This window comes from Brachyhypopomus gauderio, chromosome 18 (genome assembly GCF_052324685.1).
Source record: "Brachyhypopomus gauderio isolate BG-103 chromosome 18, BGAUD_0.2, whole genome shotgun sequence".
NCBI classification, from domain to species: Eukaryota; Metazoa; Chordata; class Actinopteri; order Gymnotiformes; family Hypopomidae; genus Brachyhypopomus; species Brachyhypopomus gauderio.
Window position 1 is genome coordinate 98,159 of NC_135228.1, and position 24,002 is coordinate 122,160.

At 42.0% G+C, this 24,002-nt stretch overlaps 1 protein-coding gene across 3 annotated transcripts in view; it reads left to right on the forward strand.

Moving 5' to 3' along the window:
• The window catches only part of LOC143482267 (trypsin-2-like), a 41,770-nt gene that overhangs the window by 12,042 nt on the left and 5,726 nt on the right, over window positions 1–24,002 (forward strand). The window contains exons 1-4 of one of the 3 annotated variants that reach the window (XR_013122174.1): window positions 13,860–13,950; window positions 14,572–14,746; window positions 16,335–16,579; window positions 21,191–21,315. Coding sequence is in view for 1 of the 3 variants with exons in the window: in XM_076980592.1 (XP_076836707.1) it covers window positions 350–360 (11 nt within the window). In the remaining 2 variants the exon portion in view is untranslated. Of the gene's footprint in view, window positions 1–349; window positions 470–13,859; window positions 13,951–14,571; window positions 14,747–16,334; window positions 16,580–21,190; window positions 21,316–24,002 lie in introns of those variants that run through there. The other 2 variants (XR_013122175.1, XM_076980592.1) reach the window with 2 other exon arrangements.

A 24,002-nucleotide genomic window follows, 5' to 3' on the forward strand; every position in this document is an offset into this window, starting at 1 on the left:
GAGTGACCAATCAAACTAACTCATGGGAGGAAACCAGAGTACCCAGGGAAAACACATGCAGGCATAAGAAGAACATACTAACTCCATACAGAATGTCGTGGACCAGGAATCGAACCCAGACTGCCTTGCTGTGAGGCGACACCACACCTCCATGTCGCCAATAATGAACTAAGTATCCATTTGTAATAGTTTGGCAATTTACTGGGTTTCAGGCACTTCACAGAGCCATTGCCATATTATCAATAGCACTGCATCATATTTTTGGTCTAAAAATGTAAAGCCTGATAGCAATTTCTAAGTTCTAGATGGGCAGCTTTCAGTTGGAAGACCTGCTTTTCTTTTTTTCCAGATATGCTGTGACAACTGTGAGAGAGGGTACCACCATGACTGCATCCAGAAGCCCTGTAGGACCTGTAGAAGCCCTGTAGGACCTGTATGTAGAATGTTCTGCACACCCCTTGTATCTAAGTGGCAAGGACACATGCATGACGTGGGGAAGAAGATCATTCTCTATCACCAGAGATGAATCACACCTTACATCCTAAATTCTGTCACAAGTACTTACCTAACCAGTGGTAGTTAGTATAAAGATTCAGACTGGAGAGGAAGGTTACCTCTACCACTTGCTACCAATTAAAGGGGATAACCAACCCTCTCACTCTAGTCATGTTATAATGTGATAACCACCTCTGAACGCAGGCATTTAAGTGATAAATGTTTCCTAGTACCCTCTTATTATACTGCTACTTACTATAAGTGACATCACATGCATTATTCTGTTCAGTTTACTGTGTCTTATATCATTTGCTTAGGACATTTTCTTAGATGTGTATACACTGCTCCAACATGCCCACATATGTGGTAATTAACTAATCAGTTGAAGGAGGTGTGTATGAGCAGGGAAATCCAAAATCAACAGACTGCTACAACTCTCCAGAACTGACAAGTCAAACCAATGTTTAAATGAACTAATGTTAATTTAGCTAAATAGCTAGTACACAAACCACATTGTCTCTTAATGATTATACATCAATTATTCTACACATTTCTGATCATTTTGAATTTTCCTGTGTAGCAAGGAGAAATACTGTATATCCAATAGATAACATAGATCATCATTTGCAATAATGTTCTTATAGATCAGTGTTTCACTGTGGATCCCATGGTGTCAACAATATGTGGTCTTTGTTTTGTTTGTTTTATTACATACTCTCTTCCCCTTATTGCACTCACAACGTGTCTTCTTTATCCCTTGGTAGCCTGAATATTTAATCCTTGTTATATATTTAATACATGTTCTATGTATTGGGTTTTGCAAGTAGTTTTGTTTCTCAGGTATTGTAAAGGTTTAAATGTTTCCTCACTTCCTCACTTTCATTTGTCACATTCTTGTACTTCTTTATATTTTTATACAGAGGTCATGGAGCTTTACACAAATCTGGATAAAGATCTAAGTAATATTCGGTACATTATAATATGTACTTGTGAATAGAAGTCGTTCTGAACATTGATGTGCTCTGGGCCTATAGTTGGTGATCTCTCTCAGCCCCCTCCATACGGTGGCAGAGTGGTTAGCACAGAACCGCTGCCTCAGACGAGCATTGTACTTGGCTTTAGCTTTTAACACCTCCCTGCTAAATTCATACTTTGCACCTCTGTAGCTGGTTCTGTTTCCCTCTCTGAAAGCAACCTCTTTCTGCTGGCGAAGCTGTCTGAGTTTTGGTGTGAACCAGGGTTTATCATTATTAAAGGTGATTCTGGGGCGTGATGGAATGATGGTGTCTTCACAGAAATGTATATATGATGTCACTGTATCCGTGTATTCATCTAGGCTGTCTGTAGAAGCCTTGAACATGTCCCAGTCTGTGGTGTCCAAACATGTGCGTAGCTCCTCCACAGCTTCACTGGTCCACTTTTTATATGTCCTTACGACAGGTTTGGAGAGTTTTAGTCTCTGCCTGTACGCAGGGATCAGGTGAACCATGACATGATCTGAGAGTCCTAGAGCCGCACGGGGCACAGCACGGTAAGCACCACTCACTGTAGTGTAACAGTGATCCACTCTCTGGTCGGACATGTAACAAACTGCTTGTATTTCGGCAGTTCATGACTAAGTTTCCCTTTGTTAAAATCTCCGAGGACTATAACAAGGGAGTCCGGTAAAAACCGCTTCACTGTCATAATCAGGTCCGCCAGAGCACGCTCAGCTTAGCGCACATCGGCGCTCGGTGGAATATAAATAGCGGCCAGAATAAATGAGGAAAACTCACGTGGAGAGTAAAACGGTTTACAGTTGATGAAGTATTCCAGGGAAGGAGAGCAGTGTTGGGAAATCACCGTAACATCGGAGCACCAGGCGTTGTTGATATAGAAGCAGACACCTCCACCTTTCGTTTTACCTCCGGCAAGTTCCTGTTGTCTGTCCACTCGGAGGAGCTGGAATCCCTCAAGATGGAGCGCACAGTCCGGGGTCTGTGTGTTCAGCCACGTCTCGGTGAAGCACAACACACTAGAGGAGGAGAAGTCACTATTTCTTCTCATCAGCAGCGCGATCTCGTCCATTTTATTGGAGAGTGAGCGGACGTTGGAGAGGAAAATCCCAGGTAGGGGCGAACCATCTATCGACTCTGGTGAGTCTGGTGAGTCCTCTTCCTCACGCTCCTCCTCTTCCTCAGGCTGCCCTGAGACGTGCCAGTGCCATTCTGAGGAGCCAGAAGCCTGTGGTGGTGAAGAAGAAACGCTTCAGAGCGGCCAAGAGAGCGTGAACTCTGACCCCTTCCCCACACACACCTTGTTAGATAGGGAGCAAAGTTATACTGTCCTCATGTTTGGCCATTTGAGGCCACCGTAGCCCCACTATGCCTTGGGGCGGTTTTCCCTGTTTTCTGGCAAGTTCAATCTGCAGTAAAAATACCATTACCTCACTCTTGTTTGTCTCCTCATTATCAAGCTAACTAAGTAAATACACAACACACCTGTGCACAGAGTCTGACAGAGAATAAAGTTTTTGATCAAATGTTGTGCCCGTGTCCTCATTTGGAGAGACTCAAGGAGAAACTTTGGTATAGAGTGGTAAAGTTTTGATTGGGGGTGAGTGATTGTGGGGAATTTAAAAGCATTTGAGTGTTTGAGGACTTGTAGCTGTGTGGCTGAAGCTCTTAGTTATCATGCGTTTCAGGGCATGATGTGTGCACCTCTGAGTTTTGAAGGCAGCGTAACTGCACAGAAGATGAATGTGGCTACAGAACAACCATGTGTTGGTCAGCTCATTTCTACTACCCTCCTGATTCTGGACGCAGAATTAAATTTGCTTCTGAAATGAAACCGGCAGGATGGAAGCTGTTGGATAAATGTAGGAATTTATTTAGGAATACAGTCCTGTATTGTGAATGTTTACAGATTGCAATATATAACTTGTGCGAAAACCAGGTAAGAAACAGTGTACTAAGTAGTCAAGGTAACATGTCTCTGCTTCTTATTTGCCTGAATTTGAAGACTGGAACGTTACAGACACTTTCATATCTAAAAAATGACGTGAACGGTGCCACGTGAATCATGGAGTATTTCATGATTGCTTTTCATGGCTGGGTGGCTTAGACTTCTACAGCATCTTCAATGTTCCTGTCAGATAAAATGTGTGATAGCACAGGGTACCTTGGAGGTGATTGGTTCAATCCCCAAGTTGAGCACGAAATGATGCTGGTGAATGTGTTTCCACTGGACAAGAACATCTGCTGAATGTTGTGAATATGCTAGAACTATCCAGTTATTTTAGATTTTTAGCTATTCAGACAGTACTTCATGGTCTTGGAGTGCATCTCTGTCATGACAGAAACTGACCGTGAGGTCTTGATAACGCACACCACTGTTACTAGGGGTTTTCATCTAATATGTCTTAACAAGATTGCAGAGTTACATTGTGTGCATACATATTCATATATGTTTCTAAGAATCAAAAGCATAACCTTGTCACCTTGATCTGCCAGCCTTCCCTAGATACACAGGGCCAGAGATGTGCTAACAAGTCATGATTAAGAACAATGTCCTGTGTATCCATATGTGGTTCTAGAGCAGTTAGGCTATATCAACTGCCTAGGTTACCTCAATGGTTTGAAACTGTAGCTGACCGATCATTGTATTTCCTTATTTCTGCGTTCACGAAGGAGAGATTGTTAGACAAAGGAGGGATGTTACAGTTAGTATGGTATTGTTATATTTTCAATGCCATATGCTGTTGGATAGAGCAGCTTACTCAACACTCCTGGGAAGGTTTCTACATGCTCATCAGAATGTATCCTCCCTGGGAGTCCGGTCCATAATCGTGGTGGTAGTACCTCAAGGCCAGAGATGAGCAGGATAGTTCTGGACATTCTGAACTCCATGAAAGAATACAAGAGGTTTGTCCCATGTTCATGTCAAATATGTGAATAAGGCTCTTATATTTTAAAGGCCTCCTTGTGCACTGACAACTTGCTTCATCTGCAGCATGATGCTGTGATGTACTGGTTAAGAAATATATTGTACAAGTGTAATCTTACTATATCCAGTCTAATTTGTCTTTGAGACAGATTTTCTAAAGGCATACACTTAGCTGTGCTGTCATACCGAAGTGTAAAATTGTGACCCAAATGGGTGTTGGAGCTAGCTACTGTTGGAAAACTCAATGGAAGTCCATGTCAGGCTTGATTTTTTATCCAGAGAAATTCTATTTTTCACTGTCTAAAGAGCCTTTTTTATCCAAGTATAGAGCCTACATAAAAACCTACCATTTCGTCCTCACCTGTAAATGATTCTTATTTAGCGTGTTACCTGGAAAGACTCTACAAGACTCCTCTGAAGATCAGGGGAATTTGGAGGACAACACCTCGAAGTCTTTGTACTGTCTTTGTCCAATGGGGCTGGGTATAGTCTTAGTCGCTAGAAAGGCCATCATGGATCTTTCGTGTTGTGTTTGCTAGTGGCATAGTGCTCGAAGAGGGATTGCTTGGTTTAAAAGCTTGCAGGGGTGTGAGTCAGGGACACCAGACCTCACTATTGAACCGTCTGGAAGTGTCATGGGCTTAATTCAACAAAACATAGATGAACGGAGGAGCCTTTTTGATGACCCCTGAGAAGAAAGCATGATGTTGCACCTACCTGCTGACCCCTGAGAAGAACTCATGATGTACCTACCTGATGACCCCTGAGAAGAACTCATGCTGCACCTACCTGATGACCCCTGAGAAGAACTCATGCTGCACCTACCTGATGACCCCTGAGAAGAACTCATGATGTACCTACCTGATGACCCCTGAGAAGAACTCATGATGTACCTACCTGATGACCCCTGAGAAGAACTCATGATGTACCTACCTGATGACCCCTGAGAAGAACTCATGATGTATCCTGTAGTTGTTGGAATGAAAAGAGCAAGCACTGCACTATGTGAAGCTCTGATGGAGCTCTATTGGTAATGGAATATTTTACATCCTCTATATTACATCTTTGACATGGTATCAGGAGGAACACAGATTGCTACTACAACAGTACATGTACAAAAATGTCCACACTTGATTATTCCAGGTTCCCAGAGCAATGTCTGTCAATTAAAGCAGTATCTGTGCACTGAGATACATTTACATAAATACACAGAACCCTGCCTGCTCTGAACTTATTTATGTTATTATTTTCTCTTTTAGGCCATTTACAAGAAAGCAGCTCCCCTGGTAAAATGAGCATTGTGGTTGTGACTGTTCGGCGCTTGCTGTGGTGGTTTAGCAATTCTTGGTTTTCTTTAGAAGCATGTCTGGTTTCACATTTCCACATTGAAACATGTGGTCTCTTCTGTCTCTGACAAGGGCAGCATAGAGATGGAGAGTAGTATTATATTTTATTACGTTGTGACAAACCACTGTTTGTTAAGTGTGTTACTTAAAATGGGGTTTTAAAGATGCATGAGCCATCAAATCAGGAAGCACTGTGTTGCCAGGCAACAGATGTGAACACAGATGTCATCTGACAGATTATGACTTTTTGTAACTGTCCAAAATAACTTTAAAAAGTTCATCTACAGTGGGGAAAATAAGTATTTAGTCAGTCACCAATTGTACAAGTTCTCCCACTTAAAAAGATGAGAGGCCTGTAATTGACATCATAGGTAGACCTCAACTATGAGAGACAAAATGTGAAAAAAATAATGGTGAAAAATAATAATGGTGGAGGCTCCTCTTTCCCCCACTCATTACCTGTATTAATGGCACCTGTTTGAAGTCGTTAACAGTATAAAAGACACCTGCCCACAACCTCAAACAGTCACATTCCAAACTCCACTATGGTGAAGACGAAAGAGCTGTCAGAGGACACCAGAAACCGAATTGTAGACCTGCACCAGGCTGGGAAGACTGAATCTGCAATAGGCAAGCAGCTTGGTGTGAAGAAATCTACTGTGGGAGCAATAATCAGAAAATGGAAGACCTACAAGACCACTACTAATCTCCCTCGATCTGGGGCTCCACGCAAGATCTCAGCCCGTGGGGTCAAAATGATCACAAGAACGGTGGGGAAAAATCCCAGAACCACAAGGGGGGATCTAGTGAATGACCTGCAGAAAGCTGGGACCAACGTTACAAAGGCTACCATCAGCAACACACTACGACGCCAGGGACTCAGATCTTGCAGTGCCAGACGTGTCCCCCTGCTTAAGCCAGTCCATATCCAGGCACGTCTGAAGTTTGCTAGAGAGCATTTGGATGTTCCAGAAGAGTATTGGGAGAATGTCATATGGTCAGATGAAACCAAAGTAGAACTATTTGGTAAAAACACAACTTGTCGTGTTTGGAGGACAGTGAATGCTGAGTTGCATCCAAAGAACACCATACTAACTGTGAAGCATGGGGGTGGCAACATCATGCTTTGGGGCTGTTTCTCTGCAAAGGGACCAGGACGACTGGTCCATGTACATGAAAGAATGAATGGGGCCATGTATTGTGAGATTTTGGGTGCAAACCTCCTTCCATCAGCAAGGGCAATGAAGATGAAACGTGGCTGGGTCTTTCAGCATGATAATGATCCCAAGCACACTGCCAGGGCAACAAAGGAGTGGCTTCGTAAGAAACATTTCAAAGTCCTGGAGTGGCCTGGCCAGTCTCCCGATCTCAACCCCATCGAAAACCTTTGGAGGGAGTTAAAAGTCCGTGTTGCCCGCCGACAGCCCCAAAACATCACTGCTCTAGAGGAGATCTGCATGGAGAAATGGGCCAACATACCAGCAACAGTGTGTGCCAACCTTGTGAAGACTTGCAGAAAACGTTTGACCTCTGTCATTGCCAACAGAGGATATACAACAAAGCATTGAGATGAACTTTTGTTATTGACCAAATACTTATTCTCCACCATTATTTGCAAATAAATTCTTTAAAAGTCAGACAAAATGATTTTCTCAATTTTTTTTTCACATTTTGTCTAGTTGAGGTCTTCCTATGATGTCAATTACCGGCCTCTCTCATCTTTTTAAGTGGGAGAACTTGCACAATTGGTGACTGACTAAATACTTATTTTCCCCACTGTATTTAAAATTAATTTAATTATTTTATTTTACTTTCCAACATAAATAACAAATAATTATAATTTAATCTATCAAGCATTTGCAAGAAAGATGGGTTCAGGAAGCTATGTGGGTGTCACGTAGGGCAACGCCCCCTCTCCTAGCTGTCACTCCGGTTTCCCTGTTCCTTGTGTCTGTGTTGTTCCCTGCTCCTTGGTCCTGCCCTACTTGTCTGTCTCCATGGTTTCCCCTCGTCTGCCACGCCCGTGTTGTCAGTGTTATCACCTGTTTCTAGTCTAGTTCAATGTATTTATAATCCCTGTGTCTCCCATGTCGGTGGTCGGATATTTTGTACATTCCTCTTCATTGTGATTGCTGCTGTTCGTGAGTTCGCTCTTTTGTGTTTTCCGTTATCTGTGTGTTTTGCTTGTCCTTCGTTAGTTAGCCTGCCTTGTTGTTTTCGGTCTTGTTAGTATGCCTGTGTATATTTCATGTTCGGACTGCCTGCCTGTTATGACCCCTTTCCGGTTTTACGACTGCTTATGGAATTCTGTTTAATAAATCTCTCTCTCCTCAACGTTTGTGTTTGACTCCCTGCTCTGCATCACGCAGAACGTTACAGTGGGATTAGTGGGTTTGTTCAAATGAGCTTAAAAGTTTCACACTGCTGACATCTTGAAGCAGATTAAAGAGGACACCATAACAACATTAATATTTGTCACGGTTCAGCTCCGGACCCCTCCTTGTGAGCGTGTCGCTACGTTGTCTGCGTGTAGTTATGTCCATGTTTGTAGTTCCGTGGGTGTGGGTTGTTTGTGAGCGTGTTCGATAGTCTCACCTGTGCCTTGTCTCGTGATCACTGGAGAATGCATTATTCACCTATTTAATGTGCGTTCACGCAATGTCTTGTGCTCGTCTTTGTCTTGAGTTCGTGCCTGTGCTAGTCTGCATGTTTGTGTGCTTGCGCTTCCGTGCAGAACTTCGCTTTTTGTGTAATTAAAAGTATATGTTGCACCATTTGTCATCGTGCTTGCCTCCTCTGGACATCACAATATTTGTGCAGCTCTTTCAACTCTCTACCAGGATCCACAGCCCCCTGGGGGACTGAATGGGGTGCAGGAAAAGGAGAGAGGACAGACCCTAGTGACAGAGCACCATCCACCACTGGGCATACAAGCACACACAGACTCATGCACAGACACTCAGACAACTGCTTTTTATTGAACAGAGAAATACAGACACACTTAGAATTTGTAAGGGACTGCCAATTGACCTAACCTCTATGTTTTTGGACTGTGGGAGGAAACCGAAGACCCTGGAGGAAACCCACGCAGACACAGGGTGAACATGGAAACTCCACTCAGATAGGGACTTGAACCCAATACCCCAGTGCTGAGAGGCAAACGTGCTGAGTCTCCTGAAGTGACTGGCGTGTCCCTGAGTCTCCTGAAGTGACTGGCGTGTCCCTGAGTCTCCTGAAGTGACTGGCGTGTCCCAGAGTCTCCTGAAGTGACTGGCGTGTCCCAGAGTCTCCTGAAGTGACTGGCGTGTCCCTGAGTCACCAGAAGTGACTGAAGTGTTCCTGAGTTTCCTGAAGTGACTGTCTGTGTCTGTTTGCATTATGCTGTGCTTCCAGCCTTTTGCTTTTTCACCAGCTAATTAACTCTTAGTCTAATTAACTCTTGCTCCCTCTTCACCGCCACCATTACAGTTAGGATTTTTATATACTGTTTATAAATGAGTAATTGTTATTGTTCATCATAGCTGCTAAATCAAAGTTTCTTAGAAGTGTTGTGTTCAGCATGCAATTTAAGCAGAACTTAATTTAAGCATCTCTTCAGATAGACCATGTGGTTGTAATAATGTGCAGTTCATCCTGCAGTGGTTAAACTGCTCACTTTGTAAAAGTTTGTAAAAGCTGTTATAGTGTAATTGTCTTTCCTAACCCCTCATCTTTAAAGATAAAGTATTAGAAATAACATGCCACTGTGTGTCATTGAATGTTAGGGACTTTTGATAGTCTGAACCCCCCAATTGAGGGAGGAGTCTGAGCAGACCGGGACAGACACAAGGTGCCACAAACATTTTATACCTTCTGTTTGATGCTTCTGAAAAGACCACACTGACCACAGAGTTGTTTCCACCACACACAGTTACGAGATATGAGTACGAGATGTAGGCAGAGGGTCAGTTGCAGATGTCATATAAACAGTAAAGTATTCTTCAGTGATTATCTACTGCTCAGAAGCAACTGTTACGTGCCTGGTTTTCTTGTTTTGTGCTAGCATGTTCTTTTGCAGGTTGTCCACGGAAGGGCGAGCATGAGGACAATATGGAAGACAAGTGCTGCTTCCATGTGACATTTCTTTGAACCGTCCTTTTCTCCTGTTTTGTGAGAGGATAGGGAGTTAGGGACGATTGGTCTGTGTTTTGGTTATTTCTTTTTGGTTTAGGGAAGTTAGAAGGTGGGGGGGGGGTGTTTAGCTTGTTTTTGGTTGTTATTTTGGCATGAGCCCATCCAATGTTAACTCCTTAAGTTGTTTTGTTTTGTATGATGGGTTGGAAAACAGAAAATATAAAAGAACCATATATGAAAGAACCTTACTGTGTGGTGTTTTGGTTTATTTATGTTGCGTCCTTTTAGAACGAGCCATCTTGCACTAAGGACCGTAACGCTCATTATGTGGTGGTTTAACAGCTCTTGGTTTTCTGAGTCCCTGAGTCTCCTGAAGTGACTGGCGTGTCCCAGAGTCTCCTGAAGTTACTGACGTGTCCCTGAGTGTCCTGAAGTGACTGGCGTGTCCCTGAGTCTCCTGAAGTGACTGACGTGTCCCTGAGTCTCCTGAAGTGACTGACGTGTGCCTGAGTCTCCTGAAGTGACTGACGTGTGCCTGAGTCTCCTGAAGTGACTGGCGTGTGCCTGAGTCTCCTGAAGTGACTGGCGTGTCCCAGAATCTCCTGAAGTGACTGGCGTGTCCCAGAGTCTCCTGAAGTGACTGACGTGTGCCTGAGTCTCCTGAAGTGACTGGCGTGTGCCTGAGTCTCCTGAAGTGACTGGCGTGTCCCAGAGTCTCCTGAAGTGACTGGCATGTCCCAGAGTCTCCTGAAGTGACTGGCGTGTCCCTGAGTCTCCTGAAGTGACTGGCGTGTCCCAGAATCTCCTGAAGTGACTGGCGTGTCCCAGAGTCTCCTGAAGTGACTGGCGTGTGCCTGAGTCTCTTGAAGTGACTGACGTGTCCCTGAGTCTCCTGAAGTGACTGGCGTGTCCCTGAGTTTCCTGAAGTGACTGGCTTGTGCCTGAGTCTCCTGAAGTGACTGGCGTGTCCCAGAGTCTCCTGAAGTGACTGGCGTGTCCCAGAGTCTCCTGAAGTGACTGACGTGTGCCTGAGTCTCCTGAAGTGACTGACGTGTGCCTGAGTCTCCTGAAGTGACTGACGTGTGCCTGAGTCTCCTGAAGTGACTGGCGTGTCCCAGAGTCTCCTGAAGTGACTGGCGTGTCCCTGAGTCTCCTGAAGTGATTGGCGTGTCCCAGAGTCTCCTGAAGTGATTGGCGTGTCCCAGAGTCTCCTGAAGTGACTGGCGTGTCCCAGAGTCTCCTGAAGTGACTGGCGTGTCCCTGAGTCTCCTGAAGTGACTGGCGTGTCCCTGAGTCTCCTGAAGTGACTGGCGTGTCCCATAGTCTCCTGAAGTGACTGGCGTGTCCCAGAGTCTCCTGAAGTGACTGGCGTGTCCCTGAGTCTCCTGAAGTGACTGGCGTGTCCCTGAGTCTCCTGAAGTGACTGGCGTGTCCCTGAGTCTCCTGAAGTGACTGGCGTGTTCCTGAGTCTCCTGAAGTGACTGGCGTGTCCCAGAGTCTCCTGAAGTGACTGGCGTGTCCCTGAGTCACCAGAAGTGACTGAAGTGTCCCTGAGTCTCCTGAAGTGACTGGCGTGTCCCAGAGTCTCCTGAAGTGACTGGCGTGTCCCTGAGTCACCAGAAGTGAAAAATGAAATGAAATGAAATGAAATGTGAAATGTGCCATATTTTGTCAATTGTGATTTTTACACCCCAATCGAGATTTGTCCTCCGCTTTTAACCCATCTGTGCAGTCAGAACACACACACTAGTGATTACTAGGGGCTGTGGATCACACGTGCCCAGAGCGGTGGGCAGCCCTAGCCCGGCGCCCGGGGAGCAGTTGGGGTTAGGTGCCTTGCTCAAGGGCACCTCAGTCATGGCCTGTCTGGGAATCGAACCCACGACCCTCCGGTCACAAGTCCAGTTCCCTAACCGCCAGGCCATGACTGCCCAAAGTGACTGAAGTGTTCCTGAGTTTCCTGAAGTGACTGTCTGTGTCTGTTTGCATTGTGCTGTGCTTCCAGCCTTTTGCTTTTTCACCAGCTAATTAACTCTTAGTCTAATTAACTCTTGCTCCCTCTTCACCGCCACCATTACAGTTAGGATTTTTATATACTGTTTATGAATGAGTAATTGTTATTGTTCATCATAGCTGCTAAATCAAAGTTTCTTAGAAGTGTTGTGTTCAGCATGCAATTTAAGCAGAACGTAATTTAAGCATCTCTTCAGATAGACCATGTGGTTGTAATAATGTGCAGTTCATCCTGCAGTGGTTAAACTGCTCACTTTGTAAAAGTTTGTAAAAGCTGTTATAGTGTAATTGTCTTTCCTAACCCCTCTTCTTTAAAGATAAAGTATTAGAAATAACATGCCACTGTGTGTCATTGAATGTTAGGGACTTTTGATAGTCTGAACCCCCCAATTGAGGGAGGAGTCTGAGCAGACCGGGACAGACACAAGGTGCCACAAACATTTTATACCTTCTGTTTGATGCTTCTGAAAAGACCACACTGACCACAGAGTTGTTTCCACCACACACAGTTACGAGATATGAGTACGAGATGTAGGCAGAGGGTCAGTTGCAGATGTCATATAAACAGGGCAAACAAATGCAGGATATAGAAAGGTTTTTTTAGGGGGAACCTAGTAACACTTTTATTGAAGACCGTAGAGTTCTTACCTTATAAAGGACACAAGAACTCACAAATCTATGATAGATTATGGAACCTCATTATGAAAATGAACTCAAAGAGGGTGTATATATGCTGCTCAAAAAAATAAAGGGAACAATGGTAGAGATAAAGCACAAATTGTGACTGTTCAGTGAACCAGTTAATACTTGAGCAGCCAAGCGCAAATTTATGTTGTTCCAGACGACAACAAACCCGGACTGTTCTGGTTCATCCCCCTAGTGATGGAGAATGAGTATGTTGTGCTCTGTGTTGAAGAAGGTGATGATATGCACAGTCCAGATAGATTCACTGAAAGGATGTTGCTGATGGTGACATTGTCAGTAATGATATGCTGTTGTGGTTGTCGGAAACGTATGCAGTTGTTTGCTCTGACCATACTGATGATGGTCTCTTTCTGTTCTGAGGTGGATAGCCACCCAGCAAGGGGTAATCTAGTACATGACATAGTATGTATAGAGGATAGGTCTACTTATCCATTCTCATTTTGAAATGTCTGGATGATGCTACAATATAGCAGCACAGATAAGGTTGGACCATTTGCCTCCAGAAAACCCAATGTATGCTTGACCACATGGTCAACCAGCATGACTCTGATCTCATCCATTATGGTTGCTCATCCTCTTCCTCATTCTCGTACTCTTCATCGCCATCTCCGAACAATATTGAACTCCAGTGATGTGCACACCAAGATTTGGAACTTGTGGCCTCTTCATAGGGATTAGGCTTTGAGGTCTATAGATTTGTAAAAATTAGCTGGAAGTGTTGTAACCTGTGAGGACTAGGGATGGAGTTTGGTAGGTGAGTGTAGCAGTTGTGGGGCAGTGTTTTCCAAAAGAAACACATCATTTTCAGTTTTGAATGTTGTGTCTTATGTCAAAGTCAAAGTGAACACCTTATGTGAACAACTGTATTTAATGTTTTGCAAAAAGTGTGTTTTAGAATTTCTAAATGAGTGTAAGGCAGAGAATGTGCTTAAGGTTTAGTGTACCAGGTCAATAGATAGGCTACACGGGTTAGTTATTTAAAAAATTGTGCTATAAAGACCACTTTTTGTGTCTTAGCAGCTGCACAAAACTGTAATATAATTTTGTAATAGAATTTACCTTGGCAATCTGCCTCAAGAATTTAGAAAAAATGATATATATATGGTGATATCTGTGAAAAATTTTATAGTTCAGCCTTTGTGTGGTTTTCACAAGTTCACATGAATGATTTAGGAAGTGGAAAATAGATGAGCTGTGTTAACTGTGATTGGTCTGTCTTATGTACAGAGGTGGCGTGATGTGGGTTAGAGAGTTTAAAAGTCAGACACTTCCTGACATCTTCACCCAAGAGATGACTGAGGGGGACCAATCATGGCAAAGGTTTTTCTCCTGCAACTCTTGCTTCTATTGGCAGGTAAAACTCAGTATGTAAACTTAACAATACACAGATACTGGAACACATAAATGTTTCTGTTTTAAATACATGCTGAACTAAAGTTCATTACCAGTATGTGCTACTGGCAGTCATGGCCTGGTGGTAGGTAACTGGTCTTGTGATCGGAGGGTCGTGGGTCCCAGACCTGAGGCCATGACTGAGGTGCCCTTGAGCAAGGCACCTAACCCCAAACGGGCACCGGGCTAGGACTGCCTACAGCTCTGGGCATGTGTGCACCACAGCCTCCTAGTAATCACTAGTGTGTGTGTGTGTTCTAACTGCACAGATGGGTAAAAAGCGGTGGACAAATTTTGATTGCAGTGAAAAATCACAATTGACAAAATATGGCACATTTACATTTTTACATTTATTTTTTACGGACTGTCAATTCAGAAGTTAGGTTTTCCTTTAGGATCCACACTGAACTAACATTAGATGAGCATGGTTGTTGTGAACTAAACCTGAACATCTTACCTGTAACGTACCCATGGTAATATGGTCTAAAAAACATAATGAATGCTTTGTCTGTTTTCCATGTTTATACATTCATCTCTAAACAAGAGAATGTAAACATACAAAGTAAATATAAAATAATTCCAGGTGCTGGATCAGGTGAACGTCTGATTGGTGGAGGAACCTGTAAAAAAAGAGAACGACACCATCACGTACAGGTTCTTCAACAATTACCTAACGGACAAGGATTCTGTGGTGGGACTCTGATCCATGAGAACTGGGTTTTGACTGCAGCTCACTGTTACAACCAAACAGCAGGCGGGTATGTATTGGATTAATACAGACATGTACTCATAACATGCTTAGTATATTTAGCCCAGTTTGTGCTGCACAATCTGTATCTGGGACCTTCACAAGTGTGTGTGTGTGTGTGTTCATGTATTTGTTTTTTTCTCATTGACACACAAGACATGAAGCTCTAGAAAAGACTTCTCCATTTCATCTTCACACATAAGAGCCAAACCATTCCAGTGTCTGCTGAATTCCAGCACATTAACACCTCATTCTACTTAATGAGGCACCAAAACACCTGAACGAAATCTGATTTACTGAGTTAATACTTTATTTATTAGTAATATGTCTTTTCTCTTATTAAGCCCAGATATGCTGCATAAATTGTATGTATTACATTTAGAAATGACAATATTTATAGTTTATGGAATTTGTTTTACTCAAACATAAATAGAAATACTAAAACTTGAGGAACCAATTAAGTTGCAGTGGTCAGTGCTACATACTTTTTCCAGAGCTGTGTTGTTGCATGTGGAGGTGAAGGCAGAATGGTGAGGTGTAAGAAAACATGTTTATTGATAACGAAAGTGAAAGGGTTAGTAAGTAAGTAAGCTTTATTTATAAAGCGCTTTACACAGACAATAGTCACAAAGCGCTGTACATATAGCACAACAGCTAATAAAAGGTAATACAATAATAAAATAAAATGATAAAAATAAAGAAGACAAATAAAATAAGATAAAATAAGACAATATAATAACTTTTGATAAAACACCAGACAACATATATACACACATATACACACACACATATATATATATACATACACATGCACATAAACATACACTACCGTTCAAAAGTTTGGGGTCACCTAGACAATTTTGTGTTTTCCCTGAAATCTCATACTTTTATTTATCAAATGAGTTGCAAAATGAATAGAAATATAGTCCAGACATTGACAAGGTAGAAAAATTTTTTTTTTTTTTTATTTGAAATAATTTTCTACTTTAAACTTTGCTTTCATCAAAGAATGTTCCCTTAGCAGCAATTACAGCATTGCAGACCTTTGGCATTCTAGCTGTTAATTTGCTGAGGTAATCTGGAGAAATTTCACCCCATGCTTCCAGAAGCCGCTCCCACAAGTTTGTTTGGGTTGATGGGCACTTTTTTCGTACCATACAGTCAAGCTGCTCCCACAACAGCTCAATGGGGTTGAGATCTGGTGACTGCGCTGGCCACTCCATTAACGATAAAACACCAGCTGCTTGCTTCTTCTCTAAATAGTTTGTGCATAATTTGGAGGTGTGCACACACACACACACATCCGAATTCACAAAATCACAAAAAATAAAAGTTTATTATTGATCGATATTGATTGAGAGAAGAGGTGACATCATGCTGCTCAAACTCCCTGCAGCTGTGAGGGGAATCACTCCTGCTCAGCTCCCTCCCTCCTCCTGTAACACTCCTGCTAATGGAGACAAGCTGCAGGTGGCTGGTCACGGTTCTACTTACCAAGATGGTAAAAACGCTTCTGAACACTACTAATAGAGGAAAATATTATATAAATTATCATATGTGTGTGTGTGTGTGTGTGTGTGTGTTTGTATGCCCTGCAGAAAAATTTCAGTCTGGGCAGGTGTTCATCCAAAAAATGATTACTCAAAACAAAAGTTTCACATCAAGTCAGCTGACATCCACAAATATGATATAACTGAGAGAAGAGGTGACATCATGCTGCTCAAACTCCCTGCAGCTGTGAGGGGAATCACTCCTGCTCAGCTCCCTCCCTCCTCCTGTAACACTCCTGCTAATGGAGACAAGCTGCAGGTGGCTGGTTATGGAAGTACTGTTAACCGTACAGGTAAAAAACTTACAAAACTACTCATAAAACAGAGAGCCATTATGCATATTTGAAAACACTTTTCACTTTGTAGTTTGTTTTAGTTTATTATTATGTCTTGTACCTTGTGCAGTACATCATCAGGCTTACTCTAGTTATCTTAAACTCTATAAAGACGCTCTCAATATAGCCCGGACTACATATTATTCTGACCTTATTCATGCTTATTCAACTAGTTCCAAAGACCTTTTTTCTACAATAAAACTTCTCAAACCAATAGATAATATCTGAAATACCTTTACAATTGATAAAAGCAACTCATTCATGTCATTCTTCCAGACAAGTATTGAGACTATCTACAGTTCCTTGAACATTCCTTCTATTCCTCCTGTCTTTCCGTTGATCACACCTCAATCTACCACTCGGTCTCTCTCCCAGTTCTTACCTGTATCTCAGGCTGAGCTGTCTGAGATCATGACGAAAACACGAAGCTCTACCTGTATTCTTGATCCTGCTCCAACAAAACTGGTCAAGGATTGTTTTCCAGTTATATTATCAGTTGTATCAGATGTAATAAACTCTTCCCTTTGTTCTGGTTCAGTACCTCAGTCCCTTAAAATTGCTGCTCTCATTCCAGGGCTGCTCTCAGAAACCAGGGCTGGATTCAGATAATTTGAGTAATTTTCACCCTATTTCTAATCTTCCATTTCTATCTAAAATACTAGAATGGGTAGTTGCCACTCAGTTTAATGATTACTTAATGTCAAATAGTCTGTTTGAACTATTTCAGTCCGGTTTTCGCTCCCAACACAGCACCGAATCAGCCCTTATCAAGGTTACAAACGACCTTCTTCTTTCCTCTGATTCTGGCAATCTTAGTATTCTCATTCTCCTCGATTTAACTGTGCCCTTTGACACTATTAACCACTCTGTTCTTCTTTCTCGCCTAGAATTCTCTACCAACATCACTGGTACTGCCCTTGCATGGCTAATGGCGCATTTCCACTAGGGCCTACTTGGCGCGGTACGGTTCGATTCGCGACGGTTTGTGAGTGTTTCCATTAGTACCAGGTCCCAGTTAGCCGGCCCCTTCGGGTACTATTTTCGTACCGACTCGCTCGAGGTTCTAACCGTTCCGAAGCGGTACAGTTCTGTGACGTGGAGGAACAGCATGACACTGATTGGCCAGGGAGTGTCGTCACAGGTTGCGTCAGGAGAGCGACTCCTCTGCTATGCTATGGACTCCTCAGCCATTTTTAAAACCCAAGGAGCGAAGTCTGTTCCCTGGTCAAATGCCGAGGTACAAACCTTTCTGTTAATAATCAGCGATCAAAAAATCCAGGGCGAACTGGACAGGGCCACTAGAAATGTAAAGGTTTTTAGCGAGGTTTCCGCGCTAATGGCCACTCATGGCTACCAGCGGTCCGTTCAGCAGTGCCGGTCGGTCCAAGCTGAAAAAGCTTAACGCGATTACCGGGCGGTGAAGGACCATAACAGACGCAGCGGAGCAAACCGCAAAGACCAGAAATGGTTCCAGCAAATGGATGTCATATACGGTCACCGGTCAGCCAGTAACGGAAGAGAAAATGTGCTGGACACGACAATGTCGGTGCTGGAGGCCACGGAGAATGGTGAGTGTATTGTGATTTCAGTTTTACTAGGCTCGTAAAAGATGTAATATGAACGTAATATGAACGCATCTATTCTAAACGCAGGAATTTAGAGCTGTGTTTGTAGTTAATGTTACCACCACAGTCACTACTGTACAATAGCTAGTTCTTAGCCTTGCTAGTTGCTAGTTAGCTGTAGCCATAAACACAGCATGAGCAGCGATGACGTGCTACACATTTTGTGCAGTTACGCTATATTGTTGTTGCTTTCACGGGAATGCTTGTGTTTAATATTTGTTATTTTTTACGTTCAAGATTTCCCTTCCACTGACGAGGCGAGCGGAGTTGGCGGAAAATGTTTCCTTCAACCGGGCTTTCCTCGGGGTGCTTGGCGAACTTGTGAACACCATGCGAGACAGACGCCAGTAAAAGCACACAAAATGTTGCTTGTAGTACTATAAATATTTATTTCATATAAAGCTATACGTTATTTTTAGGTAATTTGCTTTTTGCACTTTTTTAAACTATAACTATATTATTTACATATGTTGTACTTTAAATATCTATATTTCATAATAAAGTTTGATTTCATTTGATTGTATGACTGATGCTTTTTATGCAGGGTGTGTTCAGCCTGTTTGAGTAATACCAAATTATTATCAATAATTAGAGCAACCACATACAATAATGAAGATAAAGATAAATAAGATACAATCATGCTATATGTTAAGGGGCATCGACCGGTGTTGTGGTCGCATACAAATTATGTCACGACACTACAACCCGCGCGCCAACAGCGACTCCACCCACATTGTGGTGGTCCACCATTGTAATGGAAACACAACGCGACCGTACCGTTCCGTTGCGAATTGATCCGTATCGAACCGTACCGCGCCAAGCAGGCCCTAGTGGAAATGCGCCATAAGATCATATCTCACAAACCGTAAACAGTTTGTATGTATCAACAACTGCAGATCACACATTGCTCCACTGTCCCAAGGTGTTCCCCAGGGTTCTGTGCTTGGTCCTCTTTTGTTTGTTCTCTACATGCTCCCCTTAGGTGACATCATATGGAAACATGGTCTACATTTCCACTGCTATGCCGATGATATCCAGCTTTATATTTCCACCAAATCAGTCTCCACTATAACTCTAGCCACACTGTCAAATTGCCTTACTGAAATAAAATTATGGATGGAAACCAACTTTCTCAAATTAAACTGTGATAAATCTGACATGGTCGTAATAGGTCCAAAATCCCTCACAAAAAACATACAGAACGTCTGCCTGACCATAGACAACTCTACACTGTACCCTTCCTTACACATCCGTAATCTTGATATTATTATTGACAGTCATTTATCATTTGAACAGCATGTAAAGCAAGTCACTAAAACTGCTTTTTTCATTTAAAAAATATTGCTCGCTTTCGTCCATCACTCTGCTGCTGAAACTCTGATCCATGCTTTTATTACATCACGAATTGACTATTGTAATAGCATTCTCTATGGTACACCAAACAAAATCCTAAATAAATTTCAGTACATTCAGAACTCAGCTGCACGTCTTCTCACCCAGTCACGCTCCCGTGAACACATCACACCTGTTCTTCAACAACTACACTGGCTCCCTGTCACACAACATAATTTTTCAATATAAAATTATTTTATTTACTTTTAAAGCTCTCCATAATCAGGCACCTCCCTACATCACTGATCTGCTCCATCACTATACTCCCTCTCGGTCGCTTCGCTCCTCTGATGCAAATCTTTTGTTCATACCATATAGGACCAAACGTACCTGGGGTGATAGGGCCTTTTCAGTGACTGCACCCACTCTATGGAACTCTCTCCCCAAACACGTCCGTGATTCTTCTGATCTTTCCACTTTTAAATCTCTTTTAAAAACTCACCTCTTCAGATCCGCTTTTAATTTATGATGCTACACATCTTTTTCTTATTTGTTTTATCTAATACTAATTCACTTTGTTTCTTATAATGTTGTTCTATATTGTAATGTATTGTGCAGTCATTATGCTGCTTGTAATTTTGTACTGTAAAGCGTCTTTGAGTGTCCTGAAAAGCGCTATACTAAATAAAATGTATTATTATTATTATTATTATTATTGTGCAAAAGATCACTCAGCTCGGCTGTAGTCTTACTAATACAGGGACTAAGAGAAATCCTGTAGAATCCTGAAAAAGCTGTAGGTGATGTGGGTTATAGTGTACTAGTTAACTGAGACATTTTGACTATCAAAATTTGACTAGAAGCCAGTGTAGAGGTGAAATAACAGGACTAATGTGATCAAAACCTTAGAGCCCTTGTTAACACTCAGGCTGCTGCATTCTTCATGAGTTGAAGGTTATTTAGTGACTTTTACAGCATCCAATTAAAAGACTTTTACAGTAACCCACTTTTGATGACATAAAAGTGTGGACCAGTTTTGCTGCATCTGATGAAATCAAATGTCTCAGATTAGCAATATTATATTAATGGAAAAAGTCAATTTTAGTAATGTTACATATGTGAATGTGAAAAGAGTTTATACCAGAATTTGGATGCTACTAAAAGCCACTGAGATGCAGTCCTACATCAATTCTCTTTGTTTTGTGTTACTTCTTCTGATTTTTGCTCACATTCTTTACATTATTGGAGTGTTTGCAATACAAGAACTTGCACTGCATTTTCAGCTGTACCTGAGCTAACTGCTGAATAATCAGAAACTCCACTATATATATGTTTATATATACTGCTCAAAATAAGGGGAACACTAAAATAACACATCCTAGATCTCAATTAATAAAAATCTTTGAAATCAGTCGAAAATCTCTCATTTCTACCTGTTGTCTGTCCATTTGCACAAGAGCAGTTGAAATTGATTCACAATCAGTGTTGCTTCCTATCTGAACACGAAGTGTGGATGACTTGGAGTTACATTGTGTTGTCTAAGTGTTTCCTTTAATTTTTTGAGCAGTGTATATGAACAGACTCTTGTTATAATTTCCTCTTTATGTTTTAGGACCTGTAGACACAAACCAGCCTCTGCAGTGTCTTTATCGAAGAGTCAGAGACTGTCCTGAGACCATTCCCAACTCTTTCTGTGGTGAAGGTCTTCATAAGAAACCAGCCACCTACACCTGCCAGGTAGGGAGCCTGTCATTAATTACAATATCATACAAGTTTATTTCCTTAATTATCTTATATTTTATTGCCTCTAGTAATACTGCAATTTAATATATAACCTAGTCCCATTAGTAATAGAATGACAAAATGAAACTGTGACATTGTAAACTATGGATTACTGCTGTGCCACAGGTATAGTTTTATAGTGATGATTAGTTCATTATTCCTGATGTTTTCTCTATCATTCTTTCTTTTGTTTGTCATATTGTTTCAATGTGTTTGTGCTGCTTTATTCATAAGACCTAAGAACTTCAAAATACAGAGAATTGCATTGCGGTTGTATCAAACTTTTTAAAGTAGGCCTTGTTTTTATTACTGTGACATGGGGACAGAGGCAGCAGGCGGCAGAGGCTGTGAGCTAAAGGCTTTATTGTCCATGGTGCACAGAACAGAAATACTCAGGCCTTATGGCAATAATGGAGAAAAGGGTGGCACACAGCAAGTCCAGAGAGTCAGGCCAGTATTGTAGGTGACATTCCAGAGAGCAGGCTACCCGTAGTGAACAGCGAAGGCTCAACAATGTGCAGCACTGGACTGGACTGCAGACCTTTGGGCTTATAAGCTGAGTGCATTAGAGTTGGCCAGGGGTGGGTTTCCCGATAACGAACGATCTTAGAAAGTTACGAACAACTTTAAGAACGACGTAACTTTAAGAACGCCAAATTTACGAGTGTTTCCCAAAAGCCTTCGTAGTCTCCAAATTTACGAACGAGTTCTAAGTAGTTCTTAGTTGACTCCGCCTCTGCAGCTGGACTGGAAAATCTCCGCTAGTCAAAAACCGAACCACCGATTTACATACATTTTTCATAATTACGCCGCAAAACCATCATTGGCAAAATGACAATCATAAAAACTAACAACTAACTAGATAGGCAAAGTTTGTGAACAAACTTTATGTTGGCTTGCAAAGCAGCTGAAACGCTGTTTTGAATGTTGATGGCCTAATGTTAAAGGTTGTTTAAATGTTATCATTGTTAAATTATGTTGCGGTTAAGGGGTAGTTTAGGTGTTTGGGGTAATTACTGCTGAGGGGTAATTGGCTGTGGGGTAGTTGACATTGAGGGGTTATTGACCTGTTGGGGTTATTGTTGTTGATGGGTATTAAGATTACTGTGTAGTTCCTGTTAAAAGCTTGTTTAGATGTGGAATGTTTTGTTGAGGGGGTATTTACCTGTGGTGGGGCAATTACTGTTGAGGGGCTATTGGCTGTGGGGTAGTTAATGCAGATGTATTTGTTATTGTTGAAGGCTATTAGTTTAATGGTTTTGTTGCGGTTAATAGGTAATATAGCTGTTTGGGGCAATTACTGCTGAGGGGTAATTGGCTGTGGGGTAGTTGATATTGAGGGGTTATTGACCTGTTGGGGTTATTGTTGTTGATGGGTATTAAGATTACTGTGTAGTTCCTGTGAAAAGCTTGTTTAGATGTGGAATGTTTTGTTGAGGGGGTATTTACCTGTGGTGGGGCAATTACTGTTGAGGGGCAATTGGCTGTGGGGTAGTTGACATTGAGGGGTTATTGCCAAAAACTGGGATAGAATAATAATAAGAAGAAGAATAGGGAGAACAGTATGTTGGCTGCTTCGCAAGCCAACATAATAATATGTTCTACTCATTTTTTCCTTATACTTGAAATGTCAACACTTATGTTGGCTTGCGAAGCAGCCAACATACTGTTCTCCCTATTCTTCTTCTTATTATTATTCTATCCCAGTTTTTGGCACTTTTTGAGCTAGAACCTTGAAAATTGGCAGGATCACAGATCATATATGGAAGAAGTGTGCTTGTGCTTTTGGGACATGTCGGACATACGGTGTCCTCAGGACAGCGCTCCAAAGTTGACTTTTTCCCATAGAGAATGAATGGCGGAATGTTCAAAACTGAACATTCCGTAAGGGAGATCCCCACAGGCTCACACAACACACAAACCTCTTCTCTCCTTCAGTCCCTGCAGCAGTATTAACTGTATAACTGAACAACCACTCAATTTTAACTAACCCACAACCAATTACCCCTCAACAGTAATTGCTCCATAACAGTAATTGCCCCACCACAAATAAATACCCCCTCAACAAAAAAAAAAAAAAAAAAACCAACATCTAATCAAGCTTTTACCAGGAACTACACAATAATCTTAATATCCATCAACAACAATAACCGCAACAGGTCAATAACCCCTCAATATCAACTACCCCACAGCCAATTACCCCTCAACAGTAATTACCCCAAACAGCTAAATCACCTCTTAACATTAACAACCCCATTAAACTAATAGCCTTCAACAATATCAAATACATCTGCATTAACTACCCCAATGGCAATTTTACTACCCCACAACCAATTGCCCCAAACAGCTATATTACCTATTAACCACAATAACCCCATTAAACTAATAGCCTTCAACAATAACAAATACATCTGCATTAACTACCCCAATGGCAATAGCCCCTCAACAGTAATTGCCCCACCACAGGTAATTGCCCCTCAACAAAAAATACAACATCTAAACAAGCTTTTAACAGGAACTACACAGAAATCTTTAAAACGATCAACAACAATAACCCCAACAGGTCAATAACCCCTCAATGTCAACTACCCCACAGCCAATTGCCCCTCAACAGTAATTGCCCCACCACAGGTAAATACCCC